The sequence below is a fragment of the Mirounga angustirostris genome, unplaced genomic scaffold (genome assembly GCF_029215605.1).
Source record: "Mirounga angustirostris isolate CCGP_5_RB_7025 unplaced genomic scaffold, mMirAng1.0.hap1 SCAF_1, whole genome shotgun sequence".
In the NCBI taxonomy this organism is placed as follows: domain Eukaryota; kingdom Metazoa; phylum Chordata; class Mammalia; order Carnivora; family Phocidae; genus Mirounga; species Mirounga angustirostris.
The window spans coordinates 93,662,200-93,679,024 of record NW_026991709.1 but is presented as its reverse complement, the minus strand read 5'-3'; the positions used below and the strand labels follow the sequence as shown (position 1 = coordinate 93,679,024).

The window sequence follows — 16,825 nt, the reverse complement described above, 5'->3', positions numbered from 1 at the left end:
ATAGCATAACCTAAAAAATATAATTAAGAATGAGGTTTAGAATACTTGGTAGTATTGTTAAGATATATTATAAATCCTTCCATCTTATGAGCTAATTGTTTATTTAAAGTATAAATGATAAGCATCTTAACTGCTATTTTTTCTATTAAACATTTGATCAGCTTTTAAAGCAATAGGTTTTTTAATTAAAATGTGTAATTAAAATTTTTTTGTTTTGTTTTTTTTTTTTTTTTTAAAGATTTTATTTATTTATTTGAGAGAGAGAGAATGAGAGACAGAGAGCATGAGAGGGAGGAGGGTCAGAGGGAGAAGCAGACTCCCTGCTGAGCAGGGAGCCTGATGTGGGACTCGATCCCGGGACTCCAGGATCATGACCTGAGCCGAAGGCAGTCGCTTAACCAACTGAGCCACCCAGGCGCCCTAAAATTTTTTTTTTTTTAAAAAGCTTGTAGTAAAAAAGATTTATCATGCCTCACACCTTTGACTCCCACTTTGACTTCTGCGAGGCAACTCTTTTTAATCATTTGCAGTTGTGCCTATAATGTTTATACCTCTGTTTTTCGGTTTTCCAACTTTATATATTTTAGGCCATCAAGATTTAGTTCACAGTACCTCCCCCTTTTCCCTTCTCTTTCGTTTGATAGGTGCATTATGTTTTACTCATGGTTACCTTAAAAAAAAAAAAACCCAACGTTTTATTATGGAAGATTTCAACTGTAGTTAGAAGTAAACAGAATAGTATAACAAAGCCCCTTTATCCATTACCCAGAAAAAACAGATTGTCAGTGTACAGCCAGTGTTGTTTTGTCTGCCCGCTTCCTTCACTCCTGTATTACCTTGAAGCACATCTGTTGATTCCGTGTTTAATCTCCTATCCTAGTTTTTTGTTCTGTTTAAGTCAATACCTTGACTCTCCTTTAGCTATTCCTTCTCTTTCTTCCAACTTTCCTCTTTTACATACATACATACATATTTATTTATTTATTTAATTTTTTTTTTTTTAAGATTTTATTTATTTATTTGAGACATAGAATGAGAGACAGAGAGCACGAGAGGGAAGAGGGCAGAGGGAGAAGCAGACCCCCTGCTGAGCAAGGAGCCCGATATGGGACTGGATCCCGGGACCCCAGGATCATGACCTGAGCCGAAGGCAGTCGCTTAACCGACTGAGCCACCCAGGCGCCCCATTAAGATTTTATTTATTTATTCAGGAGAGACAGAGAGAGAGAAAGAGGCAGAGGGAGAAGCAGGCTCCCAAGGAGCAGGGAGCCCGATGCGGGACTCGATCCCAGGACCCTGGGATCATGACCTGAGCCGAAGGCAGCCGCTTAACCCTCTGAGCCACCCAGGCGCCCTACATACATATTTATTTTTACATTGCCAAGGTTGTTAACGTTTATAATCTGTCCTGCAACCGTAACTACATCTTCCGTATTTTGTTCACAAGTTGAATGAATCATTCAAAAGAAGAAATTCCTAATGATAAGGAAAGAATTCTCTATTCTTCTAGCACCATGAATTGCTAATATTTCTTTTCAATCCTTGACACTCTTTTACAGCTTTTTGTTCTTTTTGGAGTTTCTCATTGCCTTTATTGTTATTGTTTATTGGTTTGGTTGTTTACCAAAGACTCATTTGTTTGTATCATCAAGATTTGTAATATATTTTAAAATTGAAGAATGACATACAATGAAGTACACAAACCATGAGTATATAGCTAGATGAATTTTCAGAGTGGACACTGTGTAATGACCACCGTGATCAGGAAATAGGATCTACTAATATCCCATGAGCCCATCATGTGCCTTCTCCCAGTCACTAACACCCCCTTCTCACTATGGTCTTTACACCAGAGATTAATTTTGCTTTTCCCCCAAACTTCATATGAATGGATTCATACAGTATGTAGTTTGTGTGTGTGTCTGGTTTCTTTTGCTCAATATTGTGTTTGTGAGATTCAGTCATGTTTCATGTAGTTGTATTTCATTTATTTTCACTGTTGTTTCAATTTATGTATTTTACTATTGATCCCCCTCCCCCCCCGATTGGGATTATTATGATATGCTGTTATGAACATTCTTGTAAGTGGAGTTTGGCACACATACATAAACATTTCTGTTAGGTATATAATTAGTGGAATTCCTGAGTCAAGAGTAACTGAACTTTAGTAGATAATACCAAACAGTTTTCCAAAGAGCTTGTATCAATTTATACTTTCACCAATAATGTGTGTTCGATTGGCTCCACAAATCTGTCAGCATTTTGTATGGTCTATCTTTTTAATTTTAGTGAATCTGTTGAATGTGTAGTGGTAGTCATTATAGTTTTTTAATGTGCATTTCCTTGCTGCACAACTTTTCATATATTTATTGACCATTGGGTATCATTTTTAGTTAGGTGTCTTTTTTTTAAATGAGTGGTCTTTGTTGTGTTGATTTAAAGGACTTCTTTGTATTTCTTGACATTATTAGCCTTTTATCAGTTATATTTGCAAATATATTCTCCCACTCTATGGCTAGTATTTTCACCTTGTTAATGGTATCTTTTGATGAATAGATGTACTTGATTTTTAATGTAGTGAAATACATTCATCTTTTCCTTTTTGGTAGTGCTTTTGGGCCTTAAGAACTCTGTTTTTCCCAAGGTTATTGAAGATATTGAAAAGGCTGTACCTTTCCCCATTACTCTGCAAAGCTATCTCTTCATCAATTATATGCTCATTGCATGATATAATTCTAGATTCTTTTATTTTTTATTTTATTATTAGCGGATATCATGCTTCATGATTACTATAGCTTTATAATAAGTCTACCTAGTAAAATTCTTCTACTTTGCTGTTCTGGGGCTTATCTTGGCTACTCTTTCTGGCTTTTTGAATTTCCATGTAAATTTTAGAATCAGTTTGCTGGTTTCCACAAAATCAAGCAAATAAACCAAACCTATCGATACATTTCAGAAAAAGTGACATCTTTACAATATGAAATCTTCAACCATGAGCATGATATATTCCTTCACTTATTTAGGTCTTCCTTAAATTCTGGCAATGTTTTATAGTGTTCAAAGTCTTTGAACTATAGGTATTGGATGTAAATGGTATTATTTTAAAATATAATTGTCTATTTAATACTGTTATATAGAAATAAGGTTTTTTTCCTAAATTGCCTTTTTTCCCGACACCTTGCTACCTATTAATTCTGATAGCTTATCTATAGATAACTTTAGATTTTCTACATATATAATCATCTTATCAGTGAATAACAGTATCATTCCTTCCTTTTCAAATCTTATAGACTTGTAGTTTTCTTGCCTTATTGAATCAGCAAGGACCTCTACAGATGACCAAAATGATGTTGACAAGTAGTCATCAGATATCATTGTCTTGTTATATATATCAGAGGAAATCTAGTATTTCATCAATAAGTTTGATGTTTGCAACAGATTTTTATTTTATAGATACCCCTTATCAAAATGAGGGAGTTTGTTTCTAGTTTGCTAAGACTTGTGTCTTTATCATGACAAGACAAGATTTTATCAAAAACATTTTATGACATTTCTGGAGTTGATCATATGTAAATTTCATTAATTTTCAATTGTTGAGCCTATTTTTCATTTCTGGAATAAACTCCATGTGTGTCATGATATATAATTCTTTTATATACTGGTGGATCTGATTTGCCAATATTTAGGTTTTGTTTTTTATTTTCTTTTAAAAATTAATGTGAGTCATTGACCTGTAATTTCCCTGTTTTAAATTGGATTGCCTAGTTTTGGTGTCATAAAACGATTTTGGAATTTTTTGTATTCCTGAAAAGAATTCCTATAAGATTGCATTCGTTCTTCTTCTTTTTTTTTTTTAAGATTTTATTTATTTATTTGACAGAGAGAGGGTACAAGCAGGGGGAGTAGGAGAGGCAGAGGGAGAAGCAGGCTCCCCACGGAGCAGGGAGTCCAATGCGGAACTCGATCCCAGGACTCTGGGATCATGACCTGATCCAAAGGCAGACGCTTAACTGACTGAACCACCCAGGCGCCCTGCATTATTTATATTTTTTAAAAAGTTCATCAGAAAAGCACTCTGGGCTTGGAGTTTTCTTTTTGGGAAGGATTTTAATTCTGTAATTTATGTCTGAATAGATCTGGGACAGTTTAGATATCTCTATTTTGTCTTGCGTTTATGTTATTCTTAGGAATTTGTTTAACCTAAATTTTCAGGTTTTTATTGACATAAAGTTGTCCATTTCTGAGAATATGAAATGACATCCTTTTTTATTCCTGATAAAATTTATTGTGCATTCCCTTTTTCTTCATCATTCTTGGCAGGGGGATATCCATTTATTAGTCTTTTCAGAGAACTAACTTTTGGTTCTTCTCTATTGAATGCTTATTTACTATTCTAGTGCATTGATTTCTCCTCTGATTATCTCCTTATGCTTTTTTGTCATTCACTGTAAAGTATATCTTAATCTCTATTATGATTTCTTCTTTGATCAGAGCATAACTTTAAAGTATACTGATTTTTACATATTTGGAAAATTTTTTAACTTCTAACTTAATTCCTCTACAAATCAGAAAATGCATTGGGTGTGATTTCTGTCCTTTAAATTTTGTTGAAACTTGCTTGAAGGCCAAGCACATAGGCATTGGTATATGTTCCATACGTATTTTCAAATACAGTATGTTTTATAGTTATTGGGTGTGGTGTTCTGTACAGGTCAGTTAGGTCAAGATTATTAACAATGTTATTCCATCTCTGTGACCTCACTGACTGCTTGCTCTTTCTCAACCACAAGGTTACATTATAGCTTTGTCTGTTCCTTGTTTGTTTTGTTAGCTTTTGCTTTATATATTTGAGGCCATGTTATTAAATACATACAAATTTAGAATCATATTATCTTCTGTTGGATTAACACCTTTTCATCATGAAATATCCCTTTCTGTTTATAGTAATGCTTTTTGCCTTAAAGTCCTTATGTTAGATAATTGCTATGTAACAAATAATCTCAAAATTTAGTGACTTAAAACAACAAGATTTATAATGTCATAGCTTCTATGGGTCAGGAATCTAAGCATGACTTATCTGGGTCCTTTGCCCCAGAATCACATACAGGTGCTGGCAAGGACTGCTTTTATCTCAAAGCTTGACTGGGGAAGAAGCTGCTTCCACACTTACCTAATTGTTGGCAGGATTCTGTTCCTTGCCAGGTGGGCCTCTCTGTAAGGCAGCTTACAACAAAGTAGCTTGCTTTATTTCATCAGAGCAAGTAAGCAGTAAGATCCAGAGGGAGTGAATGCTAGCAGAACAGAACTCAGTCATGTCATTCTCTTTTATAGTTCCCAGTTAACCATATTTAAAGTCTGTATATTGCCTTATCTTCTTACCATTCTGTGCTTTCTTAATCTGCTCTAATCTGATTTCTTTCACTCCTCTTTATTTATCCTTGTTACCACATCGGATTTTTGTTTCTAGATTTTTGTAAATGACCCTTCTCTTGAAAAATCATTCTCCTTCAGTTTTCATAATTTTTTTTTTCCGATTTGTGCTTACTCGTTTTTCTTAAAATTTGCTCTTTGCTCTTCTTGATACTCTTCACTTGAGAAAATTCATACTTAATTCTTATGGGTACATCTGTTGATTGTATGTGGAGGATTTTGCAGATATGTTTAAAAAGATTATCTTCGGTCTTCTCTATAAATTACCAGAAGCCTAAGTTTTTAGTTGTAAATGAATTAAAAGGCTAATTTTCTCATTCCAAAGGAGCCTGGGTACTATGTAGAAAAAAATGTTTTCCATTAGTTAAGCTGCCTCATGCTTGTTTTCTGTCTATAGCTTCTAAAAATGTCTCTGAATGTGTCCTCCCATTAGTTCAGATGTCATATATCAAGCTTCCAGTAGACTCTTTAATCTTGATATCCCATTGTAGCTTGTATCTTCAGGATGAAAAAGCAAGCCTATTATCTCAACAGCTCTGTCAATCTTATCCTGTGTGCACACTTTGTTTTTCTGTCAGTAGTACCTCCAATCTCCCGGTCATCAAAGTTAGTGTCATTTTTTAAATTCATGTATCTTCATTGCCTCCAGACCCAAAATTTGTCAGATCTTAAGATACCCTTTAACACTTCTCAGATGTCAACTTCCTATCATTATCCCTCTGACCTCAACTCATGAATTCATCCTACCTGTTGCGTAGTTAGATTATATCGTATGATGTAAGAAAAGAACTATTAAGAACTTAAATCAGAAGATATTTTAAAATCATCTTAGGTATAACCAGGGCTTAGAAATATAATGTATTATGCAAAATTCCTCTAGGTATAACTCTTTGATGTAAATGTTCTCAACAGGCAATGAATACCAGGGAAAGTGGCAAAGCTTCATCCAGTTTAGGTCTTCAGGACTTTGATTTGCTTCGGGTAATAGGTAGAGGAAGTTATGCCAAAGTACTATTGGTGCGATTGAAAAAAACAGATCGTATTTATGCAATGAAAGTTGTGAAAAAAGAGCTGGTCAACGATGATGAGGTAAGCACAATGATTTATTATTTCTGAACTGTTAAATTGGCTTAGGTGTACTATTTCAGAGAAAACCTCAATGTTTGTGTCTTATAATTTCAGTCTATTCTAAATATATGCTTCAAACAGATTACATAAGATAGATTTAATGTAATGTGATGATTACTAGATTTTTAAAAAATAAAAATCAAACCATATTATTATCAAGGGAAAGTACAGGAGCTTTGTAAAAGTTTTTTAGACTGTTTCATAATACTGAAAGATTTATTGGTGGTGTTTCTCTATTTGTATATAAGCTCTTGTTTCATGATTATCAGTGCTTTTGGTATTTAGCCTAGTTAGTAATTGCGTATGTGGTAAATGAATTACTAAGAACAAATTTATCATAGTTTTGATGATAATTCAGTTTGACATAGATTTCTTCCATATTTTGAAATAGGATATTGATTGGGTACAGACGGAGAAGCATGTTTTTGAACAGGCATCCAATCATCCTTTTCTTGTTGGGCTGCATTCTTGCTTTCAGACAGAAAGCAGGTAAGATTGAAAGATAATGGAATAATTACTGGGCTTTACACATTTTGGTATATTAGACAATGACAGTTGCTTTCTATTGTAAGCCTGAAGTGGAAGACGTGGAGATGGACACAACAGTACTATGCTTAAAATTTCCTACTACTCAGACTCCAATCAGTGATATCATTTTAACATTGGAGTGGCATTAGGAAATTACCCACTTTAGGCAAAAAAAAAAAAAAAAAAAAAAAATCAAGTCATAAATATCTCCAAGATTCTAGTTTTAGTACTTAAAGTTTCCTAAAGTTTAACTAGAGGGAGAAATCCTAACTTCTTTACCTTAAGTGACAGTTGAAAATGACTTATCTTGCAAATGCTAAAATTGGGGTGAGAGTGAGAGGCTCTGGATTGCTAGTGGTACTACTTTCAAATAGAAGACACAGTTTACACAATTATGCTGGTTTATTTTCTTGTATCTTCTGTGATTAAACAGCTTTCGACTCCAACTACCCTTTGTTTCCACCAAATTCCTGGAATGTTTGTTAAGGGTAAATCTATAGAATGCTCTCTATGTTGTAACTGGTCTCTGTAGTATTTAAAATGCAAAGTGACAGTGCCTTATTTTGGATCTTGGTTTCATGTGCTCTCTCCTGTATTTATTTATTTTTTTTAAGCCTGACATATAAAGTTCCTGGATTTAAGCCTTGCTGATTTTCTTTTCTTTTTTTTTTCTTAATTAAAAAATACTTTTTTCCTCTAAGTTTTTATTTAAATTCCAGTTAGTTAACATACAGTGTGATATTAGTTTCAGGTCTATAATATAGTGTATCAACACTTTCATACAACACCTGGTGCTCCTTGCAAGTACCCTCCTTAATCCCTACCACCTCTGCCCCTGCCCACCTCCCCTCTAGTAACCATCACTTTGTTCTCTAGAGTTAAGAGTCTGTTCCTTGGTTTGCCTCTTCCCCCCACCCCACATTCATTTGTTTTGTTTCTTATCTCTCCTGTGTTTTAGATTGTTCTTTGTCATAGAGTATGTAAATGGAGGAGATCTAATGTTTCATATGCAGCGACAAAGAAAACTTCCTGAAGAACATGCCAGGTAAATATGTACTGTTTGTGTTAGATTTTTGCTGGAGGTGGGGCTGGGTGGGGGGAGGGTTGGGGGTAGGGAATGCTATGGGACTTTTTATGTGCCACTGGTTGAAAAGATTAGATAAATTATTTATTTTGATGCTAGTTTTTTGTAAGTCATGTAGGGGCTAAGCTAAAAGTTAGTTTACATTATAATATATATTAATATAAGCAGTTGAAAAGTATAAACAGTGTTAAAGGGAGAACCTTTAGTTTACTAAACCCAGTTATTTAAAAATACTTTGTCTATTCAACGTCCACAACTGAAATAATTGATGAATTTACACTTATTCATCTAGGGTTTGCAGTGATCTCTGACAGTTTTTCATTGATTCTTATTCATATATACTAGAGTAATAGAACAATTCCTTTTAAGCTATTATGTAATTCTGACTATTCTTCCTGTAATTATAATTTCTGAATTTTTCTGCCTTTGACTTGTTTTTTCTCTCATCTCATGCCTGTCGATAAAAAAGAGAAAAGATCATTAAATATTATTTACTTATTTATTTTGTGTCTTTAATTTGATATTATTATATAAGACTGTAAATTGCTTATATGTTGGAGGAGTTAGGTGGGGAAGGATCATGGCCTTGGATAAGTTTAATTCATCTGTGCCATGTATTGCTTTGTTTTTACTCAGAATTAGGAATAATCCTCACCCTTTTGTGTTCCATAAAAGTAATGCCAAAATGAAGCATATGAGTTTGTATATGCATGTAATAAAGGTTAAAGATATTATTTTTATAAATACTTGTTTCATGGAAATCTTGCAAGGACGTTGATTATTTCTTGTCAAAAAGAGATAATATCCTTCAATTTTATAAGGTAGAAATTGTACTAATCTAATCTTGGACGAAACTGTGTTTTGTTTTGTTAATTTCCTGTATTTAGTCTTTATTAAATGATCACCCTTTATAGCAGAGCCACAAATGATATTTCTAATTGTGACCATAGCCTGTATTTGTTCCTTGTTTGTTCAGTGGGACTTGGGGAGAGTAGTTTCTACTGTATTCAAGTGCCAGTTCTGGTTTTATTTCATCTTTACTTTTCTGGGAACCAAAGTGCAAAATAAAGGCTTAGGTTCTCTATGCATAGAATTAAGTAGCTGAGAAGGTATGTGTTAAGCACCTCGAACCATGATCATGGTAACATTCACCAAAGTAGCCATAAACCAACTTGGGTGTTTCGTTTTCATTATTCAGGTCAAAAGTTCTCATTATCACCAATGAGTTAGTTAGTGGCAGTTCTAAAAAGCTCTTTAATATTAAATGGTATGGTTGTAGAATAATTTAATTCCCTCTCTAGAATTTTGGTATGGATTTTATAGTTTGAGTAGAACTTTTAGTATTTTTTCTATTCTAGACCAATCAGTGACTCTTAGCATTTGGGGAGAGCATTGGTCTCTTAGAGAAGTGATGAAAGCTGTGGAAACCCTATAGAAGCGGTATAAGTACTCATGTACATACCACCGTGCCTCTGGTTGTAGCAGCAGAGGTCTGGCCAAGGACCCAGATTAAGAACTTCTGTTCAAGACTTGCAAATTAATAATTTTATGACAAGTACGAGTTTCATGTAGACTGGAACTTTTATAATTGTCTTCTGGGCTTAGATGTTTTAAAGTGGTACTTCAATTTGTGTTTTGGTATTGTTTCTAAAAACATTGGGAGAAAAAAAATCTTTTGACATGATTTTGGTGTTTTCATCTGCAGGTGGGGGTAGGACTTCTAGAAACTTACCACAATTTAAAAATTTGAATCAAATAAGTTATTTTTCATTTTAGATTTTACTCTGCAGAAATCAGTCTGGCATTAAATTATCTTCATGAACGAGGGATAATTTATAGAGATTTGAAATTGGACAATGTATTGCTGGACTCAGAAGGACACATTAAACTCACTGACTATGGCATGTGTAAGGTGAGGGAAATTTCTAGTTAATCAGAAGATCTCAGCAGCTCATAAAATTGTTTTGGTAAAATAACAGTATTTAAAGTTGAGGAAATGACTGCTACTTTGGGATACTTTTTGGGATTTTAGCACAAGGACAAACATACATACTTTCTAACCATTTACAAAATTCCGTATTTTCTGTGAGTGTTATATGTACTATAATAATTTCTTTTTATTGTCTGTAACTTTTTATCTTGAATGTTGTGATACTATAGAAGAAAATTTGGAAATAAAAATTGTCTGCAATCCCATGACTTTAGCATAACTACTTGCATGTCACCTTCCAGTCTTTGACATTTAATTGTAACTCTTGATAATGCATTCAAGATTTTCCCAGGAAGTCTATCATTTTTTATATTTAAGGTTTAAATATCTGACATAAGGTACAGTAGAACAAAATAAGAATTTCAGTTACTGTCAGGACAATATCCTTTATTTCTTGGTACTTTATTCTTTTTGTAACAGTGTTTCATTTAAGGGTCGAGTGTTTTTGCACAAAATGTGTAGGGAGCTACTCTCCTTGTTAGAAGTAGCTGGGGCAGAATTATCCTCACACAGTAATATGGCAACAAGCAGGGGCGCCTGGGTGGCTCAGTTGGTTAAGCGACTGCCTTCAGCTCAGGTCATGATCCTGGAGTCCACATCGGGCTCCCTGCTCGGCTCAGAGTCTGCTTCTCCCTCTGGCCCTCCTCCCTCTCATGCTCTCTCTCTCTCATTCTCTCTCTCGCAAATAAATAAAATCTTAAAAAAAATATATATATATATATGGCAACAAGCATGTAAATGTATGAATTACACTCCCCCATTCACCTGAGGGAAATGCCTCCAGAGGTTGGAGATTATTTAAATGTTAACATTAAGACACTCTAATAGTATTGAAGATTTGACCTTATTATCTGTTCAGCAACATTAGAAAAGAAAATCTTTACCTAAAGTGTTTTTGCTTTTAGGTACAAAACTCAGTCATTTATCTTTTTTTTTTTTTTAAGATTTTATTTATTTATTTATTTGAGAAAGAATGAGAGAGAGTGAGCATGAAAGGGGGGAGGGTCAGAGGGAGAAGCAGACTCCCTGCTGAGCAGGGAGCCTGATGCAGGACTCACTCCTAGGACTCCAGGATCATGACATGAGCCAAAGGCAGTCGCTTAACCAGCTGAGCCATCCAGGCGCCCCTCTCTGTCACCTTTTTCCCCCAGTGGATTTTTTTCTTATTTCAAAAGAAAAATGACAATAATATAAAAGTCTTATAATTTGTCAAAGGAAAATAAAGCTGAACCACAACAAAAAAACATGAAGAATGCTAACCTTGCTACAAAGTATACACATTAAAACAATAATGAGACTTCATTTTTGCATGTCAGATACTGGTTTTTAAAATTATAATAGTCTACTTACAAGAGTTTAAAGAAATGGGTATTCTCCTGTATCAATGGTGAATGTATGCATTGTTACAATCTTTTGGAAAGTAGTTGGTGGTGATGTATCAGAAATCTTAAAGATGTACAGCCATACTTTTTTATCTAGTACTTCTGCCTCTGGGATATTCTGAGTGAATATTTTGGTCTATGAGGAAAAGTTTATGACCAAAGTTTTTTATTATAGTTTGTGATAAATATTATATATAATCTACATGGCCACTGGTAAGGAGAATGATTAGGGAAATTATGGCATGACTACAGTACAGAGCATTATGAAGTCATTAAGATGTTTACCAAAAGTTCATAACAATGTAAAATGTTTATAATATCACATTAAATAAAGTTCTAAAGTAGAGCATTGTCTAATTCTTTATGTGTTGTTCTGTTATGTAGCATTACACATTTATTTTGTTTACTTTTACATATTTTTTAAGTTACTATAATGGGCATGCATTACTTAAACAATGAAACTCATGAAAATGAATTGTCTTTCTCTTGCTTGTTTAATTGTATATTTAATATTATTTGTCTTGTTTTTAAACTATCTTTTTATTGTTGATTTCTTATTTAATTGCCTTGTGGCCAGCAAATGGTATGAATGATACAGGTTTCTTTGAAAATATATTGAGGTTTCCTTTGTGACTTAGCATTTGATCAGTATCCCACATGTACTTAAAAAAAGATATATAATCTCTTGTTTCCATGCAAGGAGTCTCTCTGTCCTTCACTCTCTTTCTTTCCCTCCTCCCTTTCTCCTCACATGCACATAGATTATACATATTCTCTAAGTATATATATTATATTTAGCTCTAGCTTTTGTCTAAATCTTTTTCTGCTTACTAAATTTTTTTGTCTGTATGATATATCATTTTCTGATACAGATGTGTTAAAATCACTTGTCATGATTGGGGATTGTATTATCACTTCAGGCTGCTGTATCAATATACTGTAGACTAGGTGACTTAAGCACCAAACATTTATTTCTCACACTTCTGGAGGCTGGGAAGTCCAAGATCAAGGTACTAGCAGAACTAGTGTCTGGTGAAGGCACTCTTCATGGTTTGCAGATGTGTCTTCTTGTTGTATCCTCACATGGCAGAAAGAGAGAGAGGGAGCTCTCTTCTTCTTATAAAGACAACTAATTCCATCAGGATTAGGCTCCAACCTAATGACCTAATTACTTCCCAAAGGCCCCATCTCCCAGTGCTATCACATTAGGGCTTCAGCATATGAATTTTGGGGGCATACAAACGTTCATTCCATAGCAGGGATTGTGAAATTCTCCTAATTTATCTATTTTTACTCTTTGTGTTTTGAGACTGTGTTGTTAGGTGCATGCAAGTTTCTTATAACTTTTTGGTGATTTTTCCATTGTCATTGTGTAGTTTCTCTATTTATACACATTAGTATGTTTTGCCTTAATTTTTTCAATTGAAATACAAAACAAAAAAATGTATGCCTTAGGAAAAACAACCAGAAGGAAAACATCATTATGGCAGCAGTGCTTGTGTTAGGAGATGGGATATACAGTGCTTCTTTTCTTCATAAAATATGTTGATTCCTTTTACTCATACAAGTTAAATTTTTGTATTAAATTTTTACTTGATTATAAATTATTTCAAGTGCAATTTTTATCTTAACTGAACTCTGCCAACATCTAATGAGGACAGGTTTTCTTTAAGCTATTTAGTGGCAACCTGTGATTTTAATAATATGGAAAACTGCTAGTGGTATTTTATTTAAGCTTAATATATTACCTATAGATGCTGAGCTTATATAATAGATGAAATAAAAGAGATGAATTTAGAAGATAATTTTCTATCTTATTATATCTTTTTTTTCTTTTCTTTTTTTTTATAAAAGGAAGGATTACGGCCAGGAGATACAACCAGCACTTTTTGTGGTACTCCCAATTACATTGCTCCTGAAATTTTAAGAGGAGAAGATTATGGTAATAAATAAATAGGTGGCATTTTAGCTATGTGCTAGATGAGTGGTTAAATGTGGTACCAATTGCATTATATTATACTGTAGTATTTAAATACTAATCTTATTAATATAAACTTTCTTGATCCCCTTAAAACCTACATGAAAACCCTAGTATGAAATTGGAGACAGTAGGATCTTAGCAGTATTTGGGGGTACAGATTTGAATAATATCTTATTAATGGCAACACTAAAAGTACTAGGCACTAATATAAGCAGTTTACACATATTAATTAAGCCTCTCAATAATCCTAGGAGGTAAGCACTGTTAATTCCCATTTTACAGAAAGTTTAAATAACTTGCCCGAGTTCATACAGCTAGAAAGTGGCAGAGTAGGGATTTATATTTTAGCCATGTGACTCCAGAGTCATGAACCCTTAGAAGATTGTTCATATTTCCTGGGATGTTTCCTCCAGGAATCTGAAAAATGAGGGAAAGATTGTGAGGGTGTTATAGATAAGAGGGTGACTGCTTGTCAGGAATCAGAGGATATATTTATCTTAAGAACACATTTGACTTCTTGGGTTCTGGCCCTCTGATTTCAGCAGATGTAAAGGAGGATGGGTACTTCTGACAGCTGTTCATAATCTCATTCCAAGGTCCTTCAAGGATCTTTAAGCAGCTAGCAGAAGATCAGGTTTCAGACCAATGAAAGTTATTCTCAAGTACAATTTAATTATATCCTCAAAAACAACATGTTAGAAACAGATCATGAGTCTGAAATTGCAGGCATATTTGGGAAAAGAAATTTATGTTTCATTTCCAATATTTTATTTTTTTAATTTATTTTTAAAGATTTTATTCACTTATTTTAGGGAGAGTGAGAGAGAGATAGCCTATGCAGGTAGGGGGAGAGGCAGAGGGGGAGGGAGAGGAAGAGGGAAAGAATCCCAAGCAGACTGCACTGAGCCCGGAACCCGATGCAGGGATCAAACCCATTCCCTGAGATCACGACCTGAGTTGAAACCAAGAGTCAGGTGCTTAACTGACTCTTGGGTGTCCCTCCAATATTTTATTTTTCAAGTTATCTTTTAGTTACCTCCCCTTGTTGATAAGTGAATTATTCCTGTAATCTTCGGTGCCTACCATGATAGTTATAATGCATTTAGAGTTTAGGTTTTCATTATGTTTATTTTTTCATTATATAATAAAATGAATCTCAAGTTACTGACTTTCAAGAATGCAGAATAGATAATTTGTTGCTTCAAAAATTTCTTTTTTGAAGGTTTCAGTGTCGACTGGTGGGCCCTTGGAGTATTAATGTTTGAGATGATGGCAGGAAGATCTCCATTTGATATTGTTGGAAGCTCTGATAACCCTGATCAAAACACAGAGGATTATCTCTTCCAAGGTAATTTACAGTATTTTACAGAGATTCTCTGTGAATAACCTATTCTAGAGCATGAATGAGGATGGCTCACGTTTTTACTTTGGGTAAGAAAAAGGAAAATAATTTGGACAGTGTACTTCTTAATATGTGAGTCTTAATTAAAAAAAATATATCTTCCTACCTCTGTACTTTCAGTCCATTTGCCAACTATTTTCTCATACTCAAAAATATAACAAAGAGGTTCATTCAGATTTTATACCACAGAGATTGGAGGAAGGAATCCTGTGGCTAGAGAGGACAGTCTTTTCACATGGACCCTGTGAGTGCATAAGTCCAAGAACAATATGGAGAAAAAGTAGGGTACCAAGAATATAAGAGGATCAAAAGGTGAAAAAAAAAAAGGGCCCACGATTAGAAATACAAAGAATCGTACTGGATAAAAACAAGCAGACGCTGAAGTGATATATGTAATGTCTTATTTTTTCTGCTAGAATGCCTTATGCACCTCATAATAAAAATGTAAAGATCGAAGCCATGTAAAAGTTAAATATAATGCCATAATTTTATCTTTCTAGTTATTTTGGAAAAACAAATACGCATACCACGTTCTCTGTCTGTAAAAGCTGCAAGTGTCCTGAAGAGTTTTCTCAACAAGGTATAAATTGTGTATAACAATCTTTAGTGGTTTATCTGTATATAATAAATGAAACTATAACTAGAGGTTCAGGCAGTGTAACATTCCAGAACATCAGAGTATATAATTTTTTCAGTTAGATCTAGAATTTGGCTCTTCACCAGAGGGTAATTTGACAGCATTAGATCCTGAGATGAGTTGTCCTTTCCATTTCGGCAATGTAATTCACCCCCAGCTATATACTACGTATGGTGTTTTTAATGTAAATGATATATATCATGTACACAATTAGAGAAAAATTACAATCTTTGGGGATAGCCGCAATCGTACTTATAGCTCTATTATTCAGTTTTCTCTGGGTTATTAGTCATAGAATCTCATTACTTACTGAGCACTTGGCAGTAGTGTTTCCCGTAGATTATCATGTCAAAAGCCCTAGATAAAATTCAGAAGAAATGAAATGCTGTCATTGGTCTTAAAAAATCTGAAGACCATTCAGTTATTTGTTGTGGTCAGTAGGTTAGAAGAGTTTTAGGACCTAAGATTATGATTCTGAACAGTTTTTACTCACAACACTTCTAACACCAGATGTGTAGGTTTTTTCCACACCAACAACCAATTCTCCCAACTCTCCAGACATAGTGGGGGTCCTACACAATTCATTTTTTTTTCTGACACTAACTACCCAGAGTTACCATCAGATTCCAGGGGTTTAAGGGCTCAGTCCCACAAGACTGTCTTCACTTCAGATGCCAGTCACAAGTACCGAGTACCCACACTTCTGTGTGACTTGGTTACAAAATTGGGGGTTCCCACAGCCCTCCCACTTCAGGTTCAGTAATTTGCTGGAACGGCTTACAGAACTCAGGGAGATAGTTTACTTACTATCACTGGTTTGTTATAAAGGATACAAATGTACAACCAGATGGAAAGATACCCAGGGTGAGGTCCAGAGGGATCCTGAGCACGGGAGCTTCTGTCCCTGTGGAGTTGGGGTACACCACCCTCACAGCACATGGATGTGTTCACCAACCGAGAAGCTCTCCAAACCCCAGGGTTCAGAGGGTTTTGTGGAGGTTCCATGACATTGGCATGATTGATTAAGTCACTGACCATTGGTGATTGAACTCAATTTCCAGCCCTTCTGAAAATGAAAGTTACAACTCTAATCACATGGTTGGTTCTTCTGGCAACCAGATCCCATCCTGAAGCTATTGCAGGCCCACCAAGAGTCACCTTACTAGCATAAACTAAGGTATAATCAAAAGGGACTCGTTATGAATAACGACACGTCTGTGACTCAGGAAATTATAAGGGTTTTAGGAGCTCTGTGTCGGGAAC

At 34.5% G+C, this 16,825-nt stretch overlaps 1 protein-coding gene across 4 annotated transcripts in view; it reads left to right on the top strand.

Moving 5' to 3' along the window:
• Positions 1–16,825, top strand: part of PRKCI (protein kinase C iota) — a 67,736-nt gene that overhangs the window by 42,619 nt on the left and 8,292 nt on the right. For all 4 annotated transcript variants that reach the window (XM_045903400.3, XM_064585518.1, XM_064585521.1 and 1 more), the window contains 7 exons: positions 6,343–6,519; positions 6,950–7,047; positions 8,045–8,131; positions 9,947–10,082; positions 13,397–13,484; positions 14,746–14,871; positions 15,426–15,505. In XM_045903400.3, coding sequence (XP_045759356.1) covers positions 6,343–6,519; positions 6,950–7,047; positions 8,045–8,131; positions 9,947–10,082; positions 13,397–13,484; positions 14,746–14,871; positions 15,426–15,505 — 792 coding nt within the window. The remainder of the gene's footprint in view (positions 1–6,342; positions 6,520–6,949; positions 7,048–8,044; positions 8,132–9,946; positions 10,083–13,396; positions 13,485–14,745; positions 14,872–15,425; positions 15,506–16,825) is intronic.